General features: G+C 33.7%; 1 protein-coding gene across 3 annotated transcripts in view; it reads left to right on the top strand.

The window, feature by feature from the left end:
- The window catches only part of Cep112 (centrosomal protein 112), a 472,932-nt gene that overhangs the window by 182,098 nt on the left and 275,785 nt on the right, over positions 1–15,049 (top strand). For all 3 annotated transcript variants that reach the window (XM_076869863.1, XM_076869862.1, XM_076869864.1), the window contains one exon: positions 1,907–2,042. In XM_076869863.1, coding sequence (XP_076725978.1) covers positions 1,907–2,042 — 136 coding nt within the window. The remainder of the gene's footprint in view (positions 1–1,906; positions 2,043–15,049) is intronic.

Here is a 15,049-nt window from a genome sequence, read left to right as displayed (position 1 = left end):
TGGGGCAGTGTTAAACCCTGTAGGTCATAAAAATGGTGGCTCTGCCAGTAAAAGAGACACACAGGAGAGGAGGGCTTTCAGTGGAAATGTTGTTTACCATGGAGGTGCAGTCTGATTGTCATTTTCTGATTGATGGATGTAGGGAAGGGTATGAAAAGATTATATAGACAAAGGCAGAAGTACTTAAGTAAAAAATAAAGATTCAGGGTATGTTCTTTAAGCCCATACACAAAGATATGTCCCTCTGCTTATTTACAGATAAGCCATGCCCAGCACAGGGCAGATGACGGAAGGGGTGTGGAAATAACACTAATCTGTATATACATACCTCATCATAATGAGACAGGAGATATCTTCTGAAATGGAAACTAGGCAACATAGTCTTTTGACCCCTTAAAATTTGAAAAAAGTTTTCAACTTAATGGGAGAAAGTTTGGTAGTATGATACTTTACATTATATATATGGTCTTATAAGGAAGCCTAGAAATTATATATGTTCAAGGGGTTATTAAACTCCTATATGAGTAACTCCAAGAAGCTCAAGCTACTTTTTGTCCACCTCGTAAAAGGCGGTATTATGACTTAGAATAGTCTTTTGTCCCAATTATGATGTTTGTCTAAAATGTGACTTGGGTTAATTAAATTACCTGATCCCCAGTATTCGTCAGTGTTACAGTTGGTCATAAGATAATGTTTTATATCTTTCCTGGGAAGATATATAAGTTAATGTTACTCACGGCATCTGAAAAATTAGGAGAGTAGCACAGCATAGTAGCCAACAGCTGGAGCTCTGGAAGCAGATTGCTATCCTGGGAGTTCTGGCTTGAGCTGTCATGTCTGTAAGCTCCAGTTTACTGTTTTGTAAAAGAAGGCTATGAAAACAATCTTTTGTGGTTTACAGTGAGAAAAATATAGAAGTATTTTGCTCCAGGCCCAGCACCTAATCACAAATAAAAATTAGCTACTATAAACTTGTGTGCATTTATAAACTAAAGTCTACTTTTCCTTCTATTAACACGTAAGAGTTTCTCTTATTTTGTTGAACCCTTTTGACTATACGACTTGAGTTTAAGATATGAAGAAATTAGATGGTTAATTATTCTTTTAGGCAAGTCTATGATAGGCAGTAGAATAACTTTAGGATATCAGGTTGCATCTACTGTATTGACCAGCTACAGAGCCACTGCTGATAAAAACACATCTTTCTGTTGGTACACTGGGTTTTTAAAAAATTTTTGATATTTTTTACAAACCATAAAACTCACTATTTTAAAGTGTATAATTTAGTGGATTTTAGTTATTTATAAGAATATGTAACTATTACTGTTAATTCCAGATCATGCTCACTCAAAAGGAAACCCCAAATCTTTTACCAATCACTCTCATTTTCCCATCCCTCCTGTTCCTAGCAATGACAAATTTACTTTCTTTCTCTATATATTTACCTATATTTTTCTATATATTCACCTATATTTTACATAAATAAAATCATACAATACATGACATTTTATGACACTTCTTTCACTTACTTTAATGTTTTCAAGATTTATCTATGTTATAGACTATATCAGAATGTATCTTTTTTTAAGTCCAAATAATAACTCCGTTGTTTGAATATACCACATTTTGTTTATATGTTCAGCAGTCAGTGGAGACACATGGTTTTATACAGTTTTGTTTTTAGGGAAGTCTTTTGAAGTAGTTATGCCCTCATCAGAATACATATTATATGTTCATACCTATTTTTCCTGAGACAGATTATTTTGTTGCCAACTTTTTAAAGAAATTTAGTAGAATTTGGATTAGACCATTGAAATTTGAATTTAATTTTAAAGAAGGTTGAGTAGTGTTCTTTGAAGTCTAGTGCTTTTATAGTTTAACTCCGGAACTTTCTGAACTTTTCTAGGGAAAAAGAGGAACAACTAACTCGTGTGACTGAGGCTCAAAGGTTGCAGGCCCAACAGGCAGACGCTGCTCTAGAAGAGTTTAAGCGGCAGGTGGAGCTGAACTCAGAGAAGGTCTATGCTGAAATGAAAGAGCAGGTAAGAGTCAACCACAGTGTTCTTAAAAGTCACTCTGTCAGTAGGAAGGTACATTCTCATCTTCAATAAGAGAAACATTTCACCTTTTAAAAAATAAAATAAAAATTATCTAAATGAGCCATACAATTGGGCCACAGATTCAAACTGAGAAGGGCTTCTAGCCTTTGATTTATCCTTAAAGAATTTCAGAACCATCGTTTAAAAGGCCCTTCTATAGGATGGGGATGGAGCTAGTGGTAGAGCAACTTCCTTGCATGACCAAGGCTCTGGGTTTAATCCCCAGCACTTTAGGGGGAAAAATAGCCACTTCTATAAATGTTGTAGTAGCAGAAATGTTTCTCATCTGGAGGATGGCTCAGCTTGCAAGAAAAACTCCACCATCAATCAGACTGTTCTGTAGAGCACAGGCTCAAGTTGACCAAGCCTGTTTTTGCATGTTCCCAAAACAGTGCATTATTGACCAGTTACAGAAAAATATTTTCAACTTACAGTTCAGGAAGAAAGAGACTATCTTCAGGTTAAATGGTGTTTTTGTTATGTTTTGAGAGAATTAAAAAAATTGTAAAAGAATAAGAGGAATTAATACAAACACCTAGGTACTCATCTTGAAGAATCAAAAATTATTAGCACCTGTTTATGTAAACTGAAACACCACCAATGAAGTGCATTTAATTTTGTCTTTCACGTCCAGTCACATTCTCTCCTCTCCACATTTATAGTTAATTTTGTGTGAATTATGTCAGTTTATTTTATACTTGAACATATTTAAGTTCTGTATGTATAATATGAATATATAAAATATTATAATATACTTTTAATTAGTTATATTAAAAATATAATACGTCTATGCATATTTAATGTCCAGATATGCTATATTGTATGTTATAGATATATAATTGTTTTTCTACTTTTAGAAAATTAGATGAATGCAGATTTTATGTATTATTCTTCTTTATTTATTTATATTTGATATTATGTATCTGTGCTCTAAGCTGATTTAATGCAAACCTTTTTTTGGTAAATATATCACATGAATATAGCCATATTAGCAATTATTAGCGCTCTTATTCAAGAACTTTTGGATTATTTTATTTTCAAGTTTTCCTAATGAGAAAGACTGTTGTAGTATACTCATTTGTGACTCCATTTTCAGCTGTAGTTACCTTGCTTAGGTGTCCCAAACACACATTGGTGGTAAAATTGTCCCCAAAGAAAGTTTTGTTTGAATCCCACTGATCCCTGTAGGGCTTAGCTTGCCACTGTGCCCATTTTGGCTGTTATTTTCTTAATCTGATTTCCATTTGTACTGACTTGTGAGCATTTGGGCTCTGACAGTGGGGTCTAAGGTCTCATTCTTTCTTTTTTCTACTTGCTGCCTGAGATACAAGATGGGTTCCTGCTGTGTGTTTGTGCTGCCTGGATGTGCACCTCTTTCCAGCTCCCTGCAGTGACCAGGGTTAGGCCCCAGGATGTGTATCCGGTCCAGATATTTTATGGAGCAAATAGGAAGCTCTCAGACTGGCTGAAAAGTAAAGGAATTGAGAAAATATTGAAGAGAAAGCTCCAGGAAATAATTTTTAAGTATATAGTTAAGAATTTAGGCTAAAAATTAGGCCAAGAGTATAACTTTCTGAGAAAAGCTAATGACAGTTACCTTGGCTCAGTAAATGCACTTTTGGGGACCAATGATGTAATATTAAATATTCCCTTAAGATCACTCTTTTAAAGAGTTAAAAAGCAGGCAAATAACATGGAGGCTGTGAGACCATTCTGTAGAGAAAGAAAAGCATACTTCTGAAAATGATGTACTGTATAATTCAGGAAAAAAATTAAGATAGGTAGTACCATTATAAAAGAATACATATCAAGTAAAATTAATGCAGTGAAACCTGCATGCATCCTGGGAAAAGAACTGAAGCTCAAGAATTAAGTGAATATCATAGAAGTTTCCAGGCAGGAAGACACTGGCAAAGAAATCAGAAAAAATATTGTGTGATGTTGACAGCTTTGAAAGAGAAAAGTTATTTGCTTTTACATATTACCAAGAAGTTTTTAACTCATAAAATCAATAGAATAACATCTTAATATATTATAAGTCACATAATGTATATCACTTATTTTCTGGAAAAAAGTTATATGAAAACATTAATCCAAAGATGAATGCATGGGACTTTACACATAGAATACCATCATATAAAAGAGTGAGGAGATAATATTAAATCCCAATAAAGTAAAAAATTTAAATAATTGTAAAAATCTTATAAAGTATAATAATAACAATTGATTTCTTGAAAAGAAGGTATGTTAATAAAATGCATATTTAGTAACTTGAATCTAAATCCCTAGATTATACTAACAAAGATCAAGAAGTAGATGAATAGGGCCAGGGGTTCTCTCAGTAGTAGAGCACCTGACTAGCATGTTTGATGCCCTGTGTATCCCAGAACAGAAAACATAAGTAGGTGAATAGTGAGAGTGGTGGAGGATCAAAGTGTGGCTCATAATATTCTTAAAATCAGGGAAAAGTAGGTTGAAATACTTTTAAAAGGTATAAGCTGCTTAAAGAAGACTATGAGACCAGTTAATCTTTATAAAGTTGTGTGAGCACACACGCAAAAAAAGTCTCTAGATGTGGGCAGCATTCAGGAGGGTTCAGAATTCCCCTCATGCCTTCCAAAGTAATGAACTACATTTATAGATATAAAGGAGATGATATGCAGAGATTACTTGATTAGTGTAGTTTGGAAGTTCCCTTATTTGGTCATAATTTGGCAGCTTTCAGCCTGGAATTGGCTCAGAGTAGCTGCTTTGATTGGCCGAGGCTCATATGCTTTGGTACAAGAGTATTCTTAAGTTAGGTTATATCCTATTTGCACATCAAGTTAGGTTTTAATTCACTGTATATGTAGTCCTCTTTGGGCCAAACTCATTTTTAAGCATGGATTATTTATTCTGGTTTAACAAAACAGGCCAGTTTATTCTGGGTCAACAAAACATAGGCATTAATAAAATTAATAAGATGTACATTCTCATAAAAAAACTTGAAAAAAATAATGGGAAAGTTTGAGAGGATATTGCCAAAGAAATAGAAGCAGAAACACATGGCATGTCAAAAGACAAAACAGTATACTATTTTAATAATAAATGTTAATAGGCTAAATTTCTTTAGTAAAGAATAGTTTCGAGGGTCTAGGGTTGTGGCTCAGTGGTAGAGTGCTTGTCTAGCATATGTGAGGCCCTGGGTTTGATCCTTAGCATCACACAATAAAGGTATTGTGTTCATCTATAACTAAAAAAAAATTTAAAAAATAATATTGATAAGCATACTTATATAAGCATACTTAGACATAGCTAAAATAAAATTATTCAATAATTATGTTAAAAGGATGATAAAAGAATGTTGCTTACATTCAGAAAAAAGTCATCAATATAATCCTATCATACAAATTAGAATAAATACAAGTCAGTCAACTAGACAAATATTTTTGCATGTTAAAATCAAGACTGCTCGATTAATTCAAATATTGAAAATACACAAAGGAATTTACACATAGTCATTGGATACTTTAATATATTTTTCTCCATCTTTAATAGATTGGTGGTGGCGAAAAAAAATTGTAATTTATATGTTTGTACTTTCTACCGTTTAGAGACAACACATCAAAACTGTACTCTCATGGAACAGTTAAAACTCAGTAGATCATAAAGTTGACCTCAATTGTTTCTAAAATGTGACATATAAAAGAAGACATGTTTTTTACCACAATGCAATAAAACTAGAAATTAAATTTCAATTAAAATTGCTACATTGAACTTCACCAAAATTAAAACCTTTTGCTCTTTGAAAGACTGTTTTCAAACAACAAAATGAAGCAATGCAAGTCAGAGAATGATTTGCATTTCTCTAATTGCTAGAGATGTGGAATTTTTTTTTTTTTTTATATATTGGTTGATTGATTGTATATCCTCTTCTGAGAAGTTTTTATTCAGTTCCGTGGCCCATTTGTTGATTGGGTTATTTGTTTTTTTGGTGTTAAGATTTTTTGAGTTCTATATATATCCTAGAGATTAGTGCCCTATCTGATGTGCATGTGGTAAAAATTTGTTCCCATTCTGTAGGTTCTCTATTCACTTCACTTATTATTTCTTTTGCTGAACAGCTTTGTAGTTTGAATCCATTCCATTTATTGATTCTTTTTTAATATTTATTTTTGAGTTTTAAGTGAGCACAATAACTTTATTTTCTTTTATGAGGTGCTGAGGAACGAACCCAGTGCCTCACGCATGCCAGGCGAACATACCACCACTTGAGCCACATCCCGAGCCCTATTTATTTTTTATTTTAATTCTTGCACTATAGGAATCTTATTAAGAAAGTTGGGGCCTATCTGACATGATAGAGATTTGGGCCTTCTTTATCTTCTAAAGGGCACAGGGTCTCTGGTTTAATTTCTAGGTCCTTGATCCATTTTTGAGTTGAGTTTTGTGCATGGTGAGAGATAGGGGTTTAATTTCATTTTGTTGCATATTGATTTCCAGTTTTCCCAGCACCATTTATTGAAGAAGCTATCTTTTCTTCAATATATGTTTTTGGTGCCTTTGTCTAATATAAGGTAATTGTAATTATGTGGGTTTGTCTCTGTGTCAGGACACATATATTTCAATGAATTTATCTAAAATGTAAAAAAAATCTTAAAACAAATAACCTAATCAAAAATAGGTGAAAGATTTGAACATTTACCTCATAGAAGAAGATATACAAATAACTAGTAAGCAAGTGAAAAGATGTCAAGGAAATGCAAATAAAAACCAAAATGAGATGATATTCGTCAGAATGTCAAAAGGACAAGTTAGTTGACGATACCAAGTGTTAGCAAAGATGTTTATAGCTGGAGTTCTTATGCACTGCTGGTAGGTATGAAAGATAAAACAGCCACCATGTAAAACTGCCAATTTTTGTAAAAAGTTAAAAATAAATGACCATATGGCAGCCATTCCATTTCTATGCATTTAGCAAAGATAAATAAAGACATGTCCAGAAAAAGAGTTGTACATAAATATTGACAGCAGCTTTATTTTCAAAAGCCCCAATTTGAGCAATCCAAATATTCTTCATAAGGTGGAAAGATAAACAACATGAGGTATATACAATGGAATACTATTCATCAATAAAAGAGGAATGTCCTATTGATGCCTTTGGCAATATGGATGAATCTCAAAATCCTGCTGATTGAAATGTGGAAACAGGAGTATATACTAAATATTCTGTAATCTCTAAGTTCTGTTAGAATTCCTAAAATGATGTTGGAGCTTTTCGTTTTAACAGACCATCAACCCAGTTCATTCACAGCAAAAGTGTTGTCTCTTGTGGGAGAACTCTGTTCAATTCCAATTTCAAATGTTTTTCTATGCTGCTTTGGGTTTGTTTGTACTTTTGCCGCTCAGGCAAATCTGAAAATTGGGTGGTAATTTAAATCACCCCACCCAATGACTACAGGCACTCATGGAACATTCTCCAGGATAGATGATATGTTTAGCTACAAGACAAGACTCAATAAATTTAAAAGGATTAAAATCATCCAAAATATGTTCTTTGACCCCAGCAGTAATAAATTAGAAATAAATAACAAAAGAAATCTGGGAAATCCTCACATATTTTGAAATTAAATAACATACTTTTAACTAACTCTTGGGTCAAGGAGGATATCACAAGGGAAATTAGAAAATATTTTGAAATGAATTAAAGTAAAAATATGACATATCAAAATTTATGGAATGTAGCCCAAGTAGTGCTAGGAGAAAGAGTTATAGCTTCAAACACCTATATCCAAAAAAAAAACTTCTCAAATCAATAACTTCAACTTCACTTTATGAAACCAGAAAAAATAAATAAGACAAGCTTGTATCTAAGCAGGTAGAAGAAAGGAAATTTAAAAAGAACAGAAAGCAAAGGTTTGAATTCAGAAAAATAGAGAAAAATCAATGGGACCAAAAATTAGTTCTTTGAAAAGATCAATAAAACTGACAGACTGGCTTGACAGGCCAGGCATCCAAAAAAAAAAAAAAAGTGAGGAGATACAAATTATCAAAGGTGGGAAAAGAGGAGAGAGCACCCACTATTGATCCTATGGAAAATGAAAGTATTACAAAGTGATATTGGGGCTGGGCTGTAGCTCAGTGGTAGGGCACTTGCCTAGCATGTGTGAGGCACTGGTTGATCCTCAGCACCACATATAAATACATAAAATAAAGGTATAAAAAATATAACCAAAAAAATTTTTTAAAGTGATATTACCAGAAACTTTATGTTAACTAATTGTACAATAGATGAAATGGACAGATTCACAGAAAGGTACATATTACCAAAACTGTCTCAAGTAAAAACAGAAAATCTGAACTGACATATAATAAATGTAGAAATTGAATTATCAATGAAAAATCTTCGCAATTAAAAGTCCTGGAAAAGGTCATGAGCATATAGCCTCATTGGTGAATTACATCAGATATTTATAAGAAAAATAATTTTAATTCTTGGGAAACAGTAAGTTGAGGAGAAAGAAACACTTCAATTTTTTCTTTTAGGCCAGAATTACCCAAATCTGGAGACATTATAAGAAAACTAGATTGATATCTGTCATGAACATGGGCTCAAAAATCCTTAATGATATTTTCATAAACTGAGTCCAGCAACATATAAAAGTGATTATACATCACACCACGTGGGATTTATTCCAAGAACCTAAGGTTGTTTTAAAATTTGAAAATCAATTAATGTTACATAGGATATTAATAGAATAAGGGACAAATCACTTGATCATCTCAGTAGCATTTGAGAAAGTTCAACACCCATCTATGATTTTTAAAGATACTTGGAATATTTGGAGTAGAAGTAAACTCACTCAGTGTGATAAAGAATATCTATGAAAGTGTCACAGTTAATAAACAGTGTTGGAAAATTTAATACCTTTTTCCTAAGAACAAGGCAAATATATCTGTTTTTTCCAATTCTTTTCAGCATTGTATTGCAGCTTCTAGCCAGTGCACCAGGGTGAAGAGATTAAAAAAAAAAAAAAAAAAAATCGGGCTATGTGGGGAGAAAAATTGCAAATATCATGATCTTGTAGGTAAAAATCTGACACTATTCTTAAAAAATATACATTAGAATTAACCAGTTATTAAACAAGTTTTTCAAAATACAAGATAAATATACAGAAATCAATAAATTCTACATATTAACAATGAAAATGTAAAATGAAATTAAGAAAATAATTCAAAAAACATCAAAGAGAATAAAAAATTTATAAATAAACTGATCAACTAAGTAGAAAATATGTGTTGAAAAGTATAAAATTTTGACACACAAAATTTAAAAATATGTAAGTATACAGAAAGCTAATCTTTCGTCATAGATTGGAAGATACAATATTATCAAGATGACAAGTCATCCAAAATTGGCCTATACTTGAGTAGAATCCCAGTGCAGTTGACAATATTGCTTCCATGAAAAAAGTACATTGGAATTTGTATACATTGGAAAATGTTTATTTTCACTAGTAAATTTTTAAAAAGTAAAGAAGCAGTGAGCTAGAAATTCATGAAAGCCCGTGGTAGAGATTCATGAGAAAATAGGCAGTGACACACATTCTGTTGGCAATATAAAATCGTATTCTCCTTCTGAAGAGTTGTTTCAACATTATAGACATCATGTACCTGCTGATTCCACTTGTAGGGCATAATTTTCCAGAAACACAAAGTATTCAAGATGTGTTCATAAGGGTGTTTATTGTGATGTTATTTATTAATGATGAAGAATTAGAAAATACGCATCAAAATTGAAAAGATGTAAAAATTATTTTTAAGTTAAGAGAGAAATCTCCAATTTGTGTGGCAGAACTGAAAGCCCTGGAGGTACATTAGGAATTCTGATATTAAGAATCATACCTATTCACAGAATGAGATGGCTACCTCATAAGGATGGCCAGGGATGCCAGGGATGTATTTGTGGAGCTGCTTCTGGCACTGTCCTCCAGTTGTCCCCCCCTTCAAGTTATTTCTGACTGTGCTGTGCTGTGCTAGGCTCATGATCTGTATGCTGTCTCACTTCATCAAAATGCTGACATCCTCCTCTTATCTGAAGAGTTCATGTGCTCCTGCTTTCTTGGTATTATGTCTCTGTGGACTGGCTAAATGATCTGTTAAAGGACCCTATTTCGTGCATGTCGCTGGAATCCCCTATTGCCCCACATTCCCTATGTCCTATCTTTGTGAGCAGCCTTCACCAGACTGATCTGTCTTGTGCTGCTAATCCAGACTCCTTGAAAACTAATAGTGATGACAGCTGATGAGCAGGACATTATTTTGGTTGTCTTATGTTGAAGGAATGTACTTCAGTAGTTTCAATGACATACATTTTTGCCAAATACACTTGGGTTTCTGAAGTAGACAAAGCACCCTTGGTGTGAGTGTAGTAATAAGGGATCCCATTATAATAGAATCCTCACAGCTAGGCTTCTTCATGGCTCAGCCAAGTAATCTTAGAGGGAAAATTTGAACAAATATTGAACAAAATATTAAAATATGTATATTAAAACATGGTAAATTACAAGTTCTCTGTCCCAGATTATTAGTTGATTAAGAAGTATGTAGCTAATATGGCTAAAATTCTAAAAGAAGAGCAATCAGAAGATTCATTATGTGGAGAATCATGTTTTAGATTTTTCTCTAGTCTGTATTTTTAGCATTCTTCCTTTTCTGCATTTGTTTTGAACTACTTTTGTCTTCTTGCAGAAATATTTTGTGTAAAAGTCAGCAGAGCTGTAGGGCATCTTTTTCCATTTGGAGACTGCTAGAGATAGCAGATAATGGGATTTTGCATTAAAAATAAAAGCTTTGAGTTTGTTTTAGAAAAAGAATTTCTGTTTCAAAAATGAGGCCCATGAGAGAAAATGGAACAGACTTAAACTTAAAAAAATTGTTTCATGCTATTTCTTTCACTTTGAAGAAACTTTTTAAAAAATCTCATGTAACATTGCTTAAATAATAACCTAATTTTTACTTCAATGGAATCCATTATAAGTGTTAGCTATTAGCAATTAGTTATGTAAAAGATCTGAATTTTAATTAATATGTATTACAGTAGAGTTATTTCTATGTGTATAGGTAATCATGTTTTAATGATTTACCTATTCTCTCTGAAGTAAATGACTGAAAAAGACAACTATATTTTTGAAGTATTGGCAGCAATTCTAAAGTGAAATTTTTGATCTTGTAAACTCATTGCATGAATGTCAGTTAACTAGTTTCTTCTGGGTCTTCCACAAGAAGCCTCCCAACTTTTCTTGTTTATTTTCTCCTCTCATAAACATAGCCTCCTTAAATGGTATTTGCATGTCAATATCTGTCTTTAAATTTCATTCCTTTTTCTTTAGTCTTTAGGTAATATGTTACTGAAAAAACCAGTGATTTGCCATGAAGACAAAATTCTGACTTATACTGTTGACTAGTAAGGTTGATTCTGGCTTCCAGCACAGTTGAAACTGGTTGGCAAATTTTTGCATTCTTAGAGATTTTAAGTTTAGCTCATCATCCTAATATTACTGTTGAATTAATGAAAAAACATTCTCAATTTACAAGAAGGAAGAATGCCATCTGGATACGTTTATCTCATTATTTATGTATAGTTGGATAACAAACAGATTTTTCTTTTACAGGCCTTCATTATGATATACCTTTGTCCTGGTATCCCTTTAGGCCCAGGCTGGCTCTTATTATCCAAATTTTTTTTAGACTAGTTTTGAGATAATGATACCCAGTATAAATAGAAGCATTTTATAATATTGGAGAAACGTCTTTTAAATATTGCCTTTAAATGAAATTAGGTAAAATTTTAGAATATATTTTAATGTTTAAATAGACACTGCCTTAGTCCATCTTTTGCTGCTATAACAGAAAGCCATAGACCTGGTAATTTATAATATAAAGTCAATTATTTATTTGGCTAACATTTTAAGAAGCAGGGATGTCTAAGAGCACAGTACTGGCAGTTGGAGAAAGCCTTTGTGCTAGGTCCTGACATGGTGGGTGGGCCACCAGCACATGTGAGACAGGGAATAAGCCGGCCAGACTCATCCTCTCTTATCAGAAAGCCACTCCTTCAATAACTAACTCATTCTGGCAATAATGACATTAATCCACCCGTGCCTTGTGATCTAATCACATTTTAATACTGGCCCACCTCTAAATACTGTTATAATAGCAGTTAAATTTCAACATGCGTTTTGGAAGGGATATTCAGACCATAGCAAAGGCCATTGTGATAATTAATTTAAATGACACCATCCAAAGAAAATCTCTAGGTATTTGGTTTTGGAAAAAAAACCAAAACAAATTATTAAAAAAAATCTTAAATTTTTAAATGCTTCATTGAATAAGTGAATTTTCCCCTAATAATATTTATCTATCAATGATCTCTTTTTCAGAAACAAAATAAGAAAGAAAAATCTATTAAGAATCTCAGACTAGAAAATGTCTTCCTTTCTTCATTTTGTGATTCGTGAAAGTATTAACATTCTGGTTTTTTTGAGAGAGAGAGAGAGAGAGAGAGAATTTTTTAATATTTATTTTTTAGTTTTCAGTGGACACAACATCATTATTTTATTTTTATGTGGTGCTGAGGATCGAACCCAGCACCCCGTGCATGCCAGGCAAGCATGCTACTGCTTGAGCCACATCCCCAGCCCCAACATTCTTGTTTTTAATACCTTGACTGTTATTAACCTACTGACTGGTCAAAGATTCAACAGACTTGATTGTTAATTTCATTTATTTATAAAAAATTTAAGACTACTTGTTTCATACCACACTTATGGATTCTTAAGAATATGGAGATAATTTGCAGACATGTTTGTAGCTTGTATGTGGAATAGACTAGTCATTAAGAGAACACACATAGGAACTTATAGTAGCCCAGTGAATTATGCCTTTATCTGCAAAAAACATCATGACATCTTTGTGTGGCTAAAATTTATTAAATGTTCATTTGTCAAAATATTATAGGCTATAAATTTAGTAAGGTCAATAAATATAAGTTCAGATATACAAATCAAGTGAATAGGGAAAAATAATTAGTGGATATATTAAGTCCATTATTCTGTTTAATTTAAGTGGACCCTCCTATGGTACTAGTAAAGTATAACATATATACATTTCTAGGAATATTTCTTTTCACCTCTCTTCTATTTCATCCCAGTCTTTTCCCATGCTAACATATATACAAGTCAGGTTGTCTTTCTTACATCAACTAATGATCCTTGGGGCCTGGGAGTAGACATTGAGGTTAGGCCTGACAACACATGAAAATGAGGTACTTTTCCTGATCATTTGTAATTTCCCAGTATGTAGACTAGTGGTCAATCTACACACTGACTTGAGAGAGAAGATCCCACCTGAGTGATGGAAAATTAAAGTTTTCTCCCGCGTCAGAGAAAACTGTTTATCCAATACATTAGGGATGACTCCCTAAACTTGAGCTTCATTGCGGTCCAGAAAACCCGTCTCTCATCACCTGGCTTTGCCAAAGTTATTCTGGCTTCCTTTGGCAAAGTGCTAGGGTCCCAGTTTGCCCTGTGCCAGAGACCCTGGGAGGATTCAAACTTAAGGGCATTACTGCTTTCCTCCTTGCCACTATAACTCCTGATTATGAAAAACCCGTGAAAAAGGGGAATCATTGTATATGTCTTAACCTTTTGTGCCTAATTATTGTCCTGTAGACTAAAGGAATCTCCTGAGGGTAAGGGGAACATCTCTTGGTTGTTAAACAAACACACTTTTTCTGAGGAGTTTAAGGGAGGGGTTGGTTGAAAGAGTGCCTCCCTCTTGCAGCATTTTTTTAAAAAAAAATACATTTAGTACACCTGAGCACAGGAACAGTAACGGGAGATTTTAAACTGACTTGTGAAGGGAACCTGGATGTTTTCTTACTAATCATCCCATGTCTTTCCCTCAGTCCTACAATCTGAATTGCCAATGTTTCTGATCAGTGAAAGAAAGGGAGGATCCAGGAGGGAATGGATGCAGGGGTTCACAGTGTTTCCGCCCCTGAACAGGCAAATGTAATGGGAGCTTTCCCTCAGTGTCATTTATCTGCTGATCACCTTAGATACCCCTTAGGGCAGTTGGGAGGGGTTTCAAGAGAAGGAACCTTAGGATTTTTGCCTGAGTGTAGCCCAAGCCAGAAATTCCACATTTGTTCCATACTCCCACCTCCACCTCCAGGCAGCCAAAGCACATCAGGACTAGGGACACTGTGTACTCAAGCCAATTGCTCTCCAGGCCTGGACAGAAAAGTGGGAAGCAGCTTCGGCAGAACTCAACATACCAGCTCTGTATTGAACAGGTAATTGGGAGCTGCCTAAGCCAGGAAACCTTTCACCCGGAGTCTTGAAGAGTGGCGGCCTCACTAACTGTATTTAAGTAGCTGAAAGTCTCAGTGGTAGAGCATGAGCTTTGCATACACCAGTCCTGGGTTCAGTCCCAGGCACCAAAATGCAAACAAGCAAAGAAATGATATCACCCACAGATGAGCTACAGATATAATCAATTAATGTGTTAGTTTATTTTCCTTGTTGAGAACAGTCATTTTCAACTGTATCTTTAGCCAGGCACAGAAATAATTGTCTTCTGGCTTTCTGCCATTTGTGGCTATCTGCTAGCCTGCCTGTTTCTATCTTTGTATCTGTTTATCTATGTATCTTATCTGTGTGTGTGTGTGTGTGTGTGTGTGTGTGTGTATGTATATATATGAAAATATTTGGAGGATTATTTCTTACAATTTATCTAAGTATGTTTTAAATATAATAAAATGTTTTGTATATTTGTATACAATACATAATTGAATGATATTATTTATGTCAGATTTCTTAGAATATGACAACACAAAGAACTTTACTTGTAGAAGAGCTATTATTTATTATGACTATATTTGATGGAGACTGCCAGATGGTCATCCA

This window comes from Callospermophilus lateralis, chromosome 11, assembly GCF_048772815.1.
Source record: "Callospermophilus lateralis isolate mCalLat2 chromosome 11, mCalLat2.hap1, whole genome shotgun sequence".
Classification (NCBI taxonomy): Eukaryota; Metazoa; Chordata; class Mammalia; order Rodentia; family Sciuridae; genus Callospermophilus; species Callospermophilus lateralis.
Note: the sequence above shows the minus strand (reverse complement) of the source record. Positions and strands in the feature narration are given on the sequence as shown.